Raw genomic sequence first — 16617 nt, forward strand, 5'->3', positions numbered from 1 at the left:
TTCTTGGAGTTCATTTCTTTGAATAGCTTATATCTAAGCTATGCTGGTCATTTTGATGCCAACAAAAATCAGAACAAATTCATTTTTCATATAACTCATAATTCATTTCATAAGGCTTAATCGTAAAAAATGTAGTTAGAATTTATGTCCCACCCTCTCTGAACCAAGCACTAATATTTCATTTCAGTTGAGGTGCATTCTTTACATAGTTTCTTCATGGTGGGGCTTTGGAAAAGGCTAATAACCCCATTATTAAGTAAAAACGCTGAAGTGAATTTCCTAAAATGACTAAGAGAAAGGAAGAGATCAATGTTATAGAGAGGCTAAGTATGGAAAGATGCGGAATTGATACTGAGCTCTCAGACAGTGAAAAGAGAAAGTGATTATGCAGTATGTGCCTTGCTGTCAGATCAAAGGAAATGGCAAGTATGACCTCCTGATCTTGGCAGCTATCAGTGTCTTCAGTTACCCAGTAGCTGTGCCATGGTGACCAACTTTCCCTTCAGAGGCTCAGTTCATTTCAGTGTAAATGAAACACAATTATACAAACACTTCTGAACGTTTGCATACTAAAAGAAAAAGGGCTCTGTACTCTAAAATAAGGAAGACGGACATGTTATACACATTCTAGATTTTATTTGGCATGTTATTCCTGGCAATGGATTTCTAGTTTCAGTTTAAAATGGAAAAGAATGTCCAATGAGGTAAAAATAGTAAAATCAATTTATCATTTTTATGTCAAAAAAGCATAGTGATTACAGCCAATATAACACTGCATAGGAAGTTGATTAATAATGACGACAGTCCTTCATAAACTATAAAGTGAATATATAAACACCAAACTAATCATTTTAAAATAAAAAAGGATAGCATGTGGGGCTGGGAAGGTGGCTCAGTGATAGAGTGCTTGCCTCACATACATGAGGCCCTGGGTTTGATTCCTCAGCACCACATAAAGCAGAAAAAGCTGGAAGTGGTGCTGTGGCTCAAGTGGTAGAGTGCTAGCCTTGAGCTGAAGAGCTGAGGAACAGCACCCAGGCCCAGAGTTCAGGCCCCATGACTGACCAAAAAAAAAAAGATAGCATGGTACTTCTTTTAAGACAAAATGAAAATTTCAGAGAATTATACATTTTTTCTATCTTGAGTCTGTGTGTATGTGTGTGCACTGGTCTTGGGGCTTAAATTCATGACCTGGGCACTGTCCCTGAGCTTTTGTGTTCAAGGCTAGCGTTCTACCACTTGAATCACAGCTCTACTACCAGCTTTTTGTAGTTATTTGGAGATAAGAGTCTCAGATTTTCCTGTCCAGGTTGGCTTTGAACCTTGATCCTCAGATCTCAGCCTCCTGAATAGCTAGGATCACAGCCACCAGCACAGGCTTCAATTAAGTATTCAATTATGTAAACATGATTACTTATACATATCTATTTGAATAAATATTTACATACACACCTATATATACATATATATACACACACATATGATGGATTAGTTTGGTAGGTAGGTGAGTAGGTAGGTAGATGGATGGGATAGATAGAAAGATGTAAGGCAATTAATTATCAGTCTTAAAGAAGAGAGTACAATTTTCTATTTAACTAATTCACTATTTATTTATTCTTTCACTAAAAATGCACTAGCCAGGTGCTGGTGACTCTCACACCTTTTCATGCCTACCTACTTGAGAGGCTAAGACTCTATTTCAAAAACCAAAAAATCAAAGGCTTGAGGTGTGCTTCAGTGGTAATAGTGCCTGACTAGCAAGCACAAGGCCCTGAGTCCAAATTGCAGTACAAAACAAAAACAGAAACAAAACAAAAAAGTTATTCTATAACTGAAGCTTGCCAAGAGAGCTCACAAAGACCACAGTTAGGTCTAAGTGTAGTAACTGATAACCATATAGTTCTAAGGCCAACATTAGTCAGCCAAACCAACCTTGCATCCCCACTTTCCTAGCTGTTCTGTGCAAATAGGTAATGATGTGCCAGAGGCAGTCCTCCTTCTGTATCTTGACTCCTCACCCCTTTTACTTGCCAGATACTTCAAGTCCTAGGGCTTGAACTCAGGGCCTGGGCACTGTCCCTGAGCTTTTAGCTCAAGGCTAGCACTCTACCACTTGAGCCACAGCACTACTTCTGGCTTCTTCTGTATATGTGGTGCTGTGGAATCGAACCCAGGGCTTCATGCATGCTAGGCCAGCACTCTACTGCTGAGCCACGTTCCCAGCCCTAGCCAGACACTTTTTAATCACTGCCTTTACAATTTGTATGTCATGTGTATTGAAGCAGTACCTCTCTACATCAGTCTAACAGAAATGACACTTATTGAGTATCCTTTGTGTAATCCCAATTTTAAATATTACCTCAAATATGTAAGGTAAAGACAGGAAGCTTGGAAGATTCAGGAGGTGCCTGGGAGTGGCAGGACTGTAGATAATTTAAAACACCCTGTTCTAACTTCTTCAGTTATTCCCAAAATTGGTATATATTATTTTATATTATATTGTTATTTTTATTTTATTTTATTTATTATTTTCTTATTCATTTATTATATTATTATTATATTATTTTTCAATTTAGAATTCCTTCCTTTCTTCCTTATTTCTTTTGTTCCACTTAGAGCCTGGCAAGTGCTCTTCCTAGCTATATACTTGGTCCAGAAAATGCTTTTAATAGCTAAAGCTACAATGTGATACTAGTATAAGGATAGGCATATAGCTTAATATAAGAGATTTCAAAGTCTAATAAAAGTACTTAAACTTAATTTTGTCAGTAGTGTTAGGACAACTGGATGAGTAGAGTAGGATGGAATAGTCTTAACACATGTGTCTGGGACAACTGGATATCCATAAAGATTAAATATTAACCTTTTCTTTACAATAGGCATAAAAATTAATTGTCATGGATCACAAGCCTAAATCTAAGAGCTCAAACTACAGAGAATGAAAACTAAAAAGTGGCTCTTCACAATCTTGACTTAGTCTTCTTAGATACCAAAGAACAAATAAGAAAGGAAAAATTCACGTAAAACTAGACATTATCAAATTATAAACCTTTGATTTTATAACTATTTTCTCCATTCTGCAGGTTGTCTTTCTTTGAAGTACAAAGGTCTCTTTGAATTAAATTATAAAGACATTTAATCCAGTTTGAAAATGGGCAAGGTGACACAAGCCTGTACTACGTGACAGGTGGAGGCAAGAGGATCATGAATTTGACTCCAGCCTGGGCAAAGTTATGAAGAACCTATGCTTACAGCAAAATATAAGGAAAAGGGCTGGGATTATGGCTCAAGTGGTGGAAAGCTCCCTAGCATGTATAAAACCTGGATTTGATATCTAGTACTGGGGAGAGGGGTGAAGTCTGACAATTCCCTAAGATATCAAACACAGTTTATGGCCCAGCAATTATACTTCTAGCTATACACTCAAGATTAGTGAAAACATATGTGCCTACAAACTTGTACACAAGTATTTCTAGGACTATTATTCATAATAGCTACAACGTGGAAACAATTCACATTATTTATCAAGTCCTAAACGAATTAAGTGGAGGCACAATCATATATATCTAATTGCCAACACGATTTGGCACTAAAAAGAAATGATTGACATAACGTTAAAACATAGATGAATCTTTAAAAAAAGGACCCAATTACAAAAGACCTCATATCTTATGGCTGCATTAGTAGAAAATGTTCAGAATAGACAAATGAACAGAAACAGATTACAGAAATAGAACCCTGTGGAAGGTGGGGGTGGCACGGGTTAGAAGAATGGGAGAATGGCTAAGGGCTTCTTTTGGAGGTAACAAAAAAGTTCTAAAATTGATTATGGGTAAGTGCACTATTTGGTAAATAAATACACTAAAAACCATTGAATTTTATACTTTAAATTGATGAACTATATGGCATGCCAATTACATAACAATAAAGTTTTTTTTGGGGGGGGGACTGGTCGTGGGGCCTGAACTCTGGGCCTGGGCGCTGTCCCTCAGCTCTTCAGCTCAAGGCTAGCACTCTACCACTTGAGTCACAGTGCCACTTCCGGCTTTTTTTTTTCTGCTTATGTGGTGCTGAGGAATCGAACCCAGGGCTTCAAGCATGCAAGGCAAGTGCTCTACCACTGAGCCACCTTCCCAGCCCCTAAAGTTTTTTTTAAAAATATAAGATTCTAGTATATTACTGGCAAATTTTGTGGGCATCAAGAGGTACATAGAATTTTGGCTATCAAAACATCCTTGGAATTTGGATTCTTGAGGCCTTCAAGAATTACAAAAATGAAAATTCGTTTTTTTTCCCATGTGTCATACACATTGGACTGTATGCTAGAGGAATATGCATGAGTTCAAGATTCTAGGTGCAAGCTGGCATCAATCCCTTCTAAATAGCTGTGCACTAAGAGTAGTCAAGTTTAGAGAAAGACTAGGTCTGTGGCAGAATGGGTCATTTTGGAAGGAGAGGTAACTTTTACTTTTTCTGAAGTCTTAAAATAACTTGCAGAAAAAGAAAGGTAATGAGTACTCAGGTAGGGTGTGTGTGTGTGTGTGTGTGTGTGTGTGTGTGTGTGTGTGTGTGTGTGTGTGTGTGTGTGTGTGTGTGTGTGTGTGTGTGTGTGTGTGTGTGTGTGTGTGTGTGTGTGTGTGTGTGTGTGTGTGTGTGTGTGTGTGCGCGCGTGCGTGCCAATACTGGGGCTTGAACTCGGGGCTTCATGTTCTTGCTTAGCTTTCTCATTCAAGGCTGGTGCTCTACCAATTGAGTCAACAACTCCACTTTGGACTTTTTGGTAGTTACTCTGCCTCCTGAGTAGCTAGGATTGAAGATATGAGCCACTGGTGCCCAACTATATTCACAAATTTTAATCCTAGTTCTACTTCACTGTGGGTCTCAGAGGGCTCATGGTAAGATTAATATATATAAATCTGTCAATACATTATTCTCCTCATAGGATTGTAGGATGACCCAAGTTTAATAGAAAATAAAGAACGTTAAAAAGTGGGTTATAAAATTGTTTAAACAGGGACAGGTGGACCCATTGCAACAATGAGATGTACAAGGCCTTATGTTGAAAAACAACTACACAACTTTGGCGGGGGACGGGGTGGGGTGGGAAAGGGAAACAAAGGAGGAGGCAACAATGGTTGATTAGAAATGTACTCATTACCTTACCCATGTAATTGTAACCCCTCTGTACGGTATTTTCACAATAAAAAAAGTGGGTCATAACTGGACATAATCTTAGAGGATGTGTCTCTAATTGTCTTTAGCAATTAACAGCTTTAGCACAGGTACAGCTTGATTTCTTATATCTAAAGATAGACCTGGTTAGTAAACTTCGTAGAATATAAAATGAGCTACAGGACAAAAAGTATACCAAAGCCCTTACATTCAATGAGAATGCTTGTCATTATCATTTACAAAGTCTATCTTCAAAATACCGATCCTCAGTGTCTGAACTTTTAACAAAGGAGAGATGAGGACTGGCTTAAGAAATGCCAAAAGCAATAGTGAAGAAGCCTCAAAGGGCTTCTGACTTTATACTTCGTAGTAGTACTGGAATTCAAACTGGCAGGTCTCATATAATGTTTCCACATTTGGGAAACTGACACATGTGACTTTGTTTATCACACCATGAGCAACTGAGGACTTTGCTAGGAAAGCTGGATGGCCACACTGTCTAGGCCAACAGTTCTCAAACTTCTTGGTCTCAAGATTCCTTCACGCTCTTAAAATCATTGAGGACTCCAGAGAGCTTTTGTTTAAGGGGGTAAAAGTATACTAACTTACCAGAATAGAAATTATACCAAAAAAGAAATGAAGAAAGCTTGGAAATTCATTCACTAGTTTAAAAATAACAATTGAAACCTATTATTTGTTAATATAAATATTTCTAATGAAAACCAAGCATGTTTTCCAAAGAGAAATTTAGAGAGATGAGTGACATTGTTTTTTATTTTTGCAAGTCTCTTGTAATGTCTAGGCTTAATAAAAAACAGCTGGAGCCTCATATTTTCTTCAGCATTCACGTTGTTTTGTAAGAAAATCCAGCCTTATACAGAGATTGTTGGAAAAGAAAGTTGTTGCTTCATAGCCTTTTTTCAGATAATTGTGGACATTCTTTTGATAGTACTCCTATATCAAGTAATAGTTGTTTAAAGTAGCAATTCAGAATTTGAAACCCTATCAAAAGTTCTTCACACTCTACTACATTGAAATCCATTAGTCTTTCTGGCAATCTGAAGGGATCTTTACCCATAATAATATATATTAGTTGTTGTGAAACTGCTCGCTCACTGAGTTATATCTTTATATCTACGTGTTGATACACTGTATTTATTATAAAATATTTAAACACATACATGTATTAAAATCACTATCAATCTTATCAAAAACATCTGGAAGGACTAAGAAGCTGTTGATCTCATGGCAGATATGTGTCCTAAAATTCCATTTTTCAATGAAAAATCTTAAATTTTATCATTAGTTAATTGACTTGAAGAGACAGGCTCATTTCATTCATTTCTGAGAAAATGTTTGCCAAAGTCTGAAGTCTGAATCACTTTGTCAGCCATTCTCTCAAGCAAAGACAATTCTTCCCAAGAAGGCAGCTAATTCAGGTAGCAGCTCAACCACACAAATGCCTTCCCAGTATGTATTGGTATGCAGTAGGAGGGCTAGGCATGCTAAATATTGATGTACATTAAAGAACTAAGATTTAGTATAATCAATACATTTTACTGTTTCATCATGGACATTCCTCAGCAAAATTGGCCTTTTTTTAAAAACCATGAGTGCATGGTGCAGAAGACATATACTATTAGCAATGTTTTATATTTCTACTTTGATTTATTCAAAAGGCTAGTGGATTTAGCCACTTTCATTTATGTATCATTGTGCAAATGTCTGCACCATGAAGAACGCAAGCATGTCTCAGACTATAAAAATATCCCTGCCCTCCCAAACCCCATGAGGAGCTGGGAATCCCACAGAGAAGCAGGGACAAGATCTCACTAGATGTCGGGCCAGCCACAGACCTATGATCAAGGAGCTAGGATTACAGGCTTGTACTACTGCTCCCTAATACCACCGTTTTCTTCCTTCCTTCCTTCCTCCCTCCTTCCCTCTCTCCCTTCCTTCCTTCCTTTCTTTCTTTAAATAGTCTTTTGGAAAGAGGTGGGAAGGATAGCTCAATGGCAAAACACTTATTTAGCTTGTTTTAGGCCTTGATTTTATTCTCTCAGTACTGAAAAAAAAAGAAAGGAAAAGGAAAAAAGAAAGATTACTGTTTCATTAGGCTTATGACCTAGTGGGAACAGACATACAATAAACAATGAAAATAATGTTAAATTGTAGTAGATAAGCGCTGTGATGGAAATTAATTAAATGACAGAATAGGAATGAATTAACTGAAGAGGGACTACTTTAGAAACAGTTGTCAAATAGGCCTTATTGAAGAAGTGACTGTTGAGCTAAGCCATGGACAATGATAAATAACCAGCCATGAAAAGAACTAGGAAACAGATCATTTCCAAAAACCATGGGTACAGCAAGACCAAAGGCACTGAGGTAGGAAAAGGCTTGTGTTTTAGGTAACAGAAGGTTAATGTGGCATGAGCACTGTAATTGAGGGTCAGAAGTAGCCAAGGAGTATTCCATTCAAAGCTTAGTGATCACAGGACAGTTTTAATTTTTATTCTAAGTACAAGTGGAAAGCATGAAAGAATGATTTAGGAATGATTTAGCCAATGATAGATAGGAAAGTAGTATGGTTTGATTTGTTATCCAAATCACTGGCTGCTCCAATAACCTGCAGAGAAGCAGAATTTAGCTAAGTTATAAGTGAATCAGCTGGCTATTTCAGAAGATCTGAAGAAGACTGAAGGAGGCCTGGATCCTCTGCCTGATTCTCTGCCCTGTCACAACCCAACTCATTGAACACAGCCATGGTAGATGCTCAACAAACCAAATTAATTTTAAGCAAGAAATTTAACTGTTAGAAAAATTATCTCTTATTGTGTATATTTAAAATACACACACACACACACACACACACATATGTATGTATATATGTATGTGTGTGCATATATATAACTTACTTTTTCCCCATAATACTAGGATTGGAATTCAGGACGACAAGCATTCTACCATTTGAGCGATGCCCCCAGCCCTTTATAATTTTTTTAAAAAGTCTCATGCTTTTTGTCCAGGGCTAGTTTCAGACCACAAACCTCAGCCATGATACATACATACATACATACATAACACACACATTCAGCAGAGTGATCACAAGTCAAACAAATGAACCCACTTATCACCCTTTTTTCAGACCACAAACCTCAGCCATGAACACACACATATACTCCCTCTCTCTCTCCCTCTCCCCCCCCCCCCTCTCTCTCAGTAGGATGATCACAATAGTCAAACAAATCAACCCACTTATCACCCTTTTTTGGGTGATAAATCTACCCACAATACACTTTCAGCATACAATTCAGTATTATTGACTATAACCCTCATGCAGTATATTACCTCTCCAGACGTTCGTATTCATCATACCTCACTTCTAATTTATGCCCTCTGACCTACTTATCCATTCTTTCTCTACCTCACCATCTTGGTAACTATTGGTGATACTCTATTTCTACTTACTTGACTTTTATTTTTGAGACATCATTTCACTATGCAGCATAGCCTAGCCTTGAACTCACTTTGTAGCCCAGCCTTCTGAGAGTGGTAGGATTATAGGGGTGCACCCATACCTTGCAATAATATATCGTATTCTATGTGTCACTGAGCTAAGTCCCAGCCTTTACCCTTTTTTGCTTGTTTTGTTTTTGTGCTGGTAGTGGGGCTTGAACTCAGGGTCTTTTTTTCTTTTTTAGCTTTTTTGCTCAAGGCTAGCGCTCTACCACTTGAGCAATAGCTCTATTTCACTCTCTCTTTCCCTCAAAGATTCTAGGTAGTGGTGGTATTTGTTTTTGATTTTTTTTTTTTGTGGGGGAAGGAATAAAAGGGGATGCAGAAAAGAAAGGAGGAAGGTTGAGCACATGCAGTATCTTATTCAGCATATACTATGTGGAAAATGAACTGTGTAACTTGTGGGCAGGGGCAGGAGGGGAAGACTGAGGAAAAGTGAAGGAAGGAGTGACATTGTCCAAAAAAGAAATGTACTTATTACTTATAAAATGGTAACATCTCTGTATAATACCTTAATGATAATAATAAAACTATACTCAAAAAAAGAAAAAAAATTAAGCTTTTAAAAGTGACAATAAATTATCTTCTATCTGAGTATGACTATTTCACTTAGGGTAATGTTATACAGATTCATGCCTGTTGTTGCAAATGGCAGTTATCTACTTTGTAAAGGGTTGTACACATGTTCAACAATTTCTTTTTCCATTTAAGTTACTACTCCATGTCCCAGTTTCCTGTTATTATCATGGCGTCCTGTCAATATTCATTCCATTCATTTATTAAACATGTCTTTAGGACTTAGTGTTTCAGACCTTGTCTTTCTAATGGAAATATCACGATGTTAAACATACTTATCATCTGCTCTCAAGGCACATTCAGTTCTTTTTCTATTTGAGAATATCAACTCTGATTTGGTATAGTTTTAACAGAAATATAGTAGAACAATGGGCATATGGAAGTAGAAGCCATTCTTATCTTCAAATCCATTTCATAGTTCCTGCCTTTTTCTTTTTCCTTTTTACAGAGTGATGAGGAGGGGTGTATGGATTCAAGCATATATTGTTTGAATTCAAACTATAAAACTCTCCATAAACATAAGATAAACTATTATAATTTCTGCTCCATTATCTCTTACAGGCCAACTACTGTGCTCTGCATAAATTCGAATATACTGGACTTCCAAGTTTTCTGATATAAATGATTGCAGGGCCTAATTTTATAAAATCATTGCTAATGACAGTATCCCTGATTTCTGACAGGTTCCCGTCTCTAACATTACCTAATGACCATCAGGGTAGGCATTTTCCCACCGAAGGGGCTGGCACGTGACCAATCTTAGTAGCTGGTGCTGAAAATAGGCATTCTGTTGAACTCACTTCCAATACTAATCCAGTGCACACACGCCCTCAGACAGCAGTGACGTGTATGCGGAGGGTAAGCATGCCTGATCAGCGTGCCACTCTTTAAACAACACCAGAGGAGTTCTACTTGATGGCCTGCCTTTCTAAGCCCATGCTTTCAAAACATGGGCTGGACTGATCCCAAATACTGAAGTAACAAATATTACTAAGTTCTGTCATTTCCTCTACCAAAAAAAGCGATTTTACTACTACTTCTGGTTGTGATGAAAGGTCCTATTGACTATTCAAATCCTCAACCAAGTTATAAACGTAGTATTAAATGACTTCACTCCTTTTTCTCTGGCACTTCTACACATGCCAAAGCTTTCATCCACCTCCACTAATGTGGCTTATAAATTACTGAGGTGGGCCTTTGAATACGATGATTTGTTCACATCTCTGGAGATGAGGTACAAGTGAAACTGGCTGAGAAGACAAACTCCCTTTGACAACATGTATTCGTCTATGTAGGTAAACCTTCAAAAGCTAGAAATACCTTCTTGCTATCATACTTGGTTAGGAGCCATTATAATGAATGGCTCTTTGATTTGTTACAAATTAAAATGTGAAAAAGAGATGGCAGTAAGGTCAGAAACAAAAAGAAACTGTCTCTAAGCTTCTTGGGGTCAAAAATTTGCTGAAACCTTCTAAATGTGTAGAAGGGGTTTCTTGAATAAATCAAAACAAATCTAAGATTTGTTTTGCAGTTTCTTGTCTCTTCCTTTTTCTTTGGTGTCAGTACTAGAGCTTGTACTCAGGGTCTGAGCCTTTTGTTCCTTAGCTTTTTTGCTCAAGTCTGGCTCTCTACCATTTGAGCCACATTTCCATTTCCAGCTTTTTGGTGTTAATTGGAGGTAAGAGTCCTAAGACTTTCCTGATTGGACTGGCTTCAAACTTTGATTCTTAGATCTCAGCCTCATAAATAGCTAGGATTACAGGTGTGTGAGCCACTGGTACCTGGATCTTTTAAAACTGTCACAACAGTAGTGAATAAAAATACCACAGAGCAAGGTATTGCTTTGTATGCATTTAGAGTGTTTAATCTATTCATCATTCACAAACACAAGTAACCTATAAGCTTATGAAAAGAATATCAAGATGAAAAGGATAAAATGACTACCAATCCACTTCTTAAAACAGATGAACAAAACTAGTTTAACATACCTGTACCCGTGGCTCAGTCAAAAAGTCAGAGGCTATTTGGGAAGTCCTCCTAATAGGAAGCCATGCAGGTGCTAAAGGTGGGAATCTGATATAGAGCATTGAATTCTTCTTTCCTGTTGCAGTCAGTCTCTATTTGGTCATGCTCTCAAATCAAGCAGGGCTATTCTCAGCACCTCTTTAAGATACCCTTGAATTCATACTAGGCTTTGGCTGAGAAAGAAGTGACTGTGCCTGTACAATGTGTGTTGATGTGCATGAATGTTTGGGCATGTGCACACATAGTGTGTACATGTGCTTGTGGTTTGCAGCTGAGATTTAAGGGGAAAGCCAGGCAAGGGCAAGTTTCACCAAGAAGATTCCAATAGCCTTCCAATATTAGGGCTGATGTTCATAGAATGAGGAAAAAAATAAAGTCTGAATTCAGATCGAAACTTAGTTCAGCTAAATGATGCCAGTTTTACTGCCAAATTGGACCCAGTCGTATCCATGGGATCTTTCTACTACGGCTGACCTCACTGGAGATGCTGTTGAGTTCATTTACTAATTTACTTGTCTTTCTTAATGCTGTCTTAGTCTGGGCACTACTTGACCAATTCTGTCAGAGCACTGCCTTCTCCTTAGAAAAATACAACCATGATCCTAGGCGTGTGAGCTTGACAGCCTTGACATCAAAGCCCCATTCCTTTGGCTATACTATTTATCTGCCAAAAGCAGAAGAGAGTAAGTACTCATGGGAAGAGTGGCTCATGTGAAGGTAAGTCATGCATAGGCCAGAAACGGTGCGCAAGGCTGCTTGCCTGGATCAGAGGACAAGCCGGAACAAAGGAAACTAAAAGTACTATAGTCAAGAGGACTCTGAATTTGGGGTTAGGAAGTAAGTGATTGGTGCAGGGCTGCAAACTAGAAATTTGATCCAATTTTAGAAGAAGGATAACAATCTTAATAAAAAACAGATGAAAAAAACCATCATTACATAGCGGTTGGTTAAGGGAAACAAGACAAAGATAACACCATATGGAAGAATAATTTTTGATTGATCACACATAAACAAGAAAATTGTTGAGGAAGACTTTAGATAGAGATGGATGAAAGGAAACTGACAATGCCACAAGCTTTATTACTTCTCTAAAGTGGAAAAGTCTAAGGAGATAGCTGATCATGTTTATAAACAACAGCCATGTTGTGGATTCTCATCCACAGACTATTCTAATTGGAAAGATATTCAAATAAAAAGAAAGCACTGAAGCTGGCCTTCGTTTATAAGTAGAGCCAAGTAAGCTAAAGAAATACTGTTACATATTTCTTTCAGGAAAACACAAACTCAGGCATCTCAGAGTCTTACTGTGGCATGTGGTTAAACATTACTCAAGTGGGGCCCAAAGTGATGTGATGATGAAAGCGCCACAACAATCCAAGATGGGCTGGAAGGAATGTATGTTTGGTCTTTTCCTTTGGGTCTGGATAATGAGGTGAGGAGACCATTAAGGAAGTGCCAAAAGCACTAAACTTTTATTCCTTAAACAACAATGCAATAGGAGTCCCTAGATGTGGTCTACAGAAAGAAAGCTATTATGATTCGAACTGTAGAGCCAAGTGATTATAAAGTCTACACATTCAAGCACAAGGCTACCAGCAAGTATGAACACAGTGGTTAGCTTCTAACTACTGCTTCTAGTGGTTAGCAGGAGGATTCCAAACTGTACCTGCTGCCTCTTTATGGTCATTACAATGGCACGGAAATTGATTATGATCAAAAAATAATTTTGCATTATTCAGGTAACTGGTTAAATAAGAAGGTTCACTATAATATTTATTTAGGAAGATAGCCAATAATTCAAGGAAGTAGAAGTGAAGAACAGCTACTTACCTGTGCTATGTTTTTGTTCAGAAGATAGACACCATAATCAAACTGTAACTTCTCCCCTCCTTTTGGATACAGTGGAAACCTAAGGAATGAAAAATGACAAGTTTTCTAAAAGTGAGCAAATACAATCTCCAAGTTGTTGACAGAGACTGAAGTTTTCTTAGGTATTCCACAAACGTCTCAACATTGGACTAACTCACAGAGTCACTACAGTCTACTAACATTTTTATAATAGGAGTCAAGTCAGATTGGTTGCTTCCTTTCAAGGGAAAACTGAATAGGAGTTGCTCCACCAATTACAAGAAGTTGAGGTGGGCTGGGAAGGTGGCTCAGTGGTAGAGCGCTTGCCTTGTATGCCTGAGGCCCTGGGTTCGATTCCTCAGCACCAAATAAGAAAAAAGCCGGAAGTGGCACTGTGGCTCAAGTGGTAGAGTGCTAGCTAGCTTTGAGCTGAAGAGCTGAGGGACAGCGCCCAGCCCCAGAGTTCAGGCCCCACAACCGGACCCAAAAAAAAAAAAAATTGAGGCACTGCTTCCTATTTATTTATATGTCATAAACACGACACCTTAAGATTAAGAGTCCCCCCCCCCCAAACATTCCTGCTAGTATCTTGTATTTGATATTTCAACTTTTATGAAATGGGAGAAGGAGGTTCAAGCAATAACAGTTAGGGGAAAGAAAATCAATTTAAAATGCAACATACAAGTGGGGACAAAAAAGACAATAGGGGAAAAATGTGACCAGAGTATATTATGCATATGTATAACATACCAACATGGAACTCATCATTTTATAAGATCAATATGTTACTAATAAAAACAAGAAAACAAGAAATATATAAGACTTTTGTTTCTCTTAACGTGGTCAGTCAAATTAGTGCCTTATGAGCTAAAAATCATTAAAACATTTGTCACATTTATAGGGATGACTATGTGGATATGACGTTGCCACAGTAACATGTTTGTTTATACCTTAAAACTCTCATGAACATAACAGAGGCATGATATCTTTATCTATATAAAGAGGAGGAGTTGCTTTAGGAGAAGAACTTGCCTCACTATTTTCCTTTTATCATTTCTATAACTGAAGAATAAAAGGTTAGCACATATGTAGATTCTAGTCATTTACTTCTTATTCTCAAGATCAGGTCATTTATTCTTATTCTCAAGATCAAGTATATAATAACCAGAAACAGATTTCTCTACAAAAGATCAATAATAACAGATAGGATCATGAATGTCATCTCCCTTAGCTTTGAAATATACAATTACTCTCAGGAATAAAGTTATCTTGGAAATGGAGTTGTGGCTCAAAGTGGTAGAGTGCTAACCTTGAGCACAAAGCTCAGGAACAGCACCCAGGCCCTGAATTCAAGCCCAGGGACTGGTGCACCCTCCAACCCCCAAGAATAAAGTAATCTTATTGAAATGGCTGGTAAGTGACAATTACTAGATAACCTTCCTTTAAATTGTCTTATTGAAAGCAAGGAGGACAACATTTTGGGGGGACATCAAAGAAAAATAGAATTTAAAACTTCATGTTAAAGTCTCAAGAGTTGCTGGTTTCATAGTATCTAAAAGGTAAATTTGTTGTGGTATAAAATTATAAGCATTTAGGAGTGAGCAAGCTTATGAACTAAAAAAATCAACTAGAGGAAACCAAACATTTAAGATGCCTATCAAGAAGATATAGCTTTCTATTTAATTGAAACAGTAAAAAATAAAGTAGAAGGACATGTGGGTCTGGGTCCCAAACAGAGATGAAAACTGAAAGCAATGTAAATTCAGGAAAAGCAAAATGCATCATCAGGCTTTTGCAAGGTATCTGGGAATCATTCAAACTCATACGGGGTCTTGTGCAAAGAAACTTCATATTTGCAAAGACACAACAACAAGGCACTTTAGACAGATGTACTAGAGTCCTGAAACTCTGTACTATGTAGTTATTTTATAAGACATCCCATAGTTCTCCAAACCCAAAGCAATCTCAATCTTCACGTTAATAAATCTAGAAATTTGTTTTATATATTTAAAGGGTAAATTGAAATCAACACACATTGAAAACCAAACCTTTAGATTTATAAAAAAAATGTGTCTCAAAACATTTGACTTTATTATGACTTCATCAGGACTTCTTTATGGAAAGAGCCACAAGGTATATATATGTGTAACATTAAAACAAACTGGAGAGTGATTCGAGGTTCAAACATGGTTCAAACATGATGATGCTAAGACAGATCAAGTATTAGGATACAGCTCACATGTTGTGCTGCTTTCAAATTGTCTTCGAGTTGAAGGGTTAATAGTTTATAACTATCACACATTCATCTTACTTTAAAAAGGCACATGAGTTTATAGGTCTATTAAGCAATTTAGAAAAATGGAATTTATTTTAGAGAGTAAAACAATACCATCAGATGCAAGATATAAATCAAAGGTATTTTATTTCAGTTAGTGATGAGGAAATACATTAGCTTAGATAAGAATATGCCATTCAAGTTCAACAAAGAGAAAGATTCTTAATACCACAAACAAAGCTCATTAAAGGCTAGTATCACCCTAAGTAACTGCAGGATTAACTATGCACTTCCTATCAATGCACTCAAAGTAACCTATTAATGTAATAATTAATGGCAAATATTTAAAAAATTCAATTCAGTTTCCAAATTCACTGTGCATGATGAAAATCACAGAAATAGAACAAATTATGTTGTGAAAGAATTCTGAGGCCTTCTGTCACTACTGCCTCTGACAAGGGTGGTGGGAAGACCAGTGGGGAACTGGAGCCCTTCAGCCTTAATTCCTGGAGCCCACTTAAAAAAATAATGTATTAGCTTGGGCACTGATGGCTCATGCCTATAATCCTAGCTACTCAAGAGAATGAGATCTGAGAATCCTGGTTCGAAGTCAAGCCAGGCAGGAAAGTCCATGAGACTTGTATCTCCAATAACCCACTTAGAAAAAACCAGAAGGGTGCTGTGTCTCAAGTGGTAGAGTGCTAGTTTTGAGTATGAAGAGGCTCAGGGATAACACCCAGGCTCTGACATCAAGCTGCAGGACCAGCAAAAAGTAAATAAAATACAATAAATATATGGAATAATATTATATATATATATATATATATATATATATATCTTTAAGTAGTTCCACAAAGGAGTTACCAATGCCTCCTGATGTCACCCTTTTCATCATTCTCTTCCATCCTTCCCATCCTAACCCTTCCCCTCAATTTTCTTAATTTCATAGGATATGCACTGAATGTTATTATTGCATTCTTCCTCCCCACTCCTCTCTTCATTTCTTTCCCACCTCCCACCTTTCAAGTGCAAGTTTTTGGGTATTAATTTTAGATTTTGTTCATTTTTCTAAGGAATTACACTGTTTGAACACTCCCCTGCAAATATATTGGTATTTGTGTGTACTTGCATACAACTCCAATGTGTTTACTTGTACATTTATAAAATAGTTCTAGCTTTCACATGAGAGAAAACATACATGC

The 16617-nt window shown here is 37.3% G+C and overlaps 1 protein-coding gene across 2 annotated transcripts in view; it reads right to left on the reverse strand.

The window, feature by feature from the left end:
• Positions 1–16617, reverse strand: part of Uvrag (UV radiation resistance associated) — a 317269-nt gene that overhangs the window by 64470 nt on the left and 236182 nt on the right. For both annotated transcript variants that reach the window (XM_042689000.1, XM_042689006.1), the window contains one exon: positions 13123–13201. In XM_042689000.1, the coding sequence (XP_042544934.1) occupies positions 13123–13201 (79 nt within the window). The remainder of the gene's footprint in view (positions 1–13122; positions 13202–16617) is intronic.

The sequence above is a fragment of the Dipodomys spectabilis genome, unplaced genomic scaffold (assembly GCF_019054845.1).
Source record: "Dipodomys spectabilis isolate Male_0828 unplaced genomic scaffold, ASM1905484v1 ptg000003l, whole genome shotgun sequence".
Lineage (NCBI taxonomy): Eukaryota > Metazoa > Chordata > Mammalia > Rodentia > Heteromyidae > Dipodomys > Dipodomys spectabilis.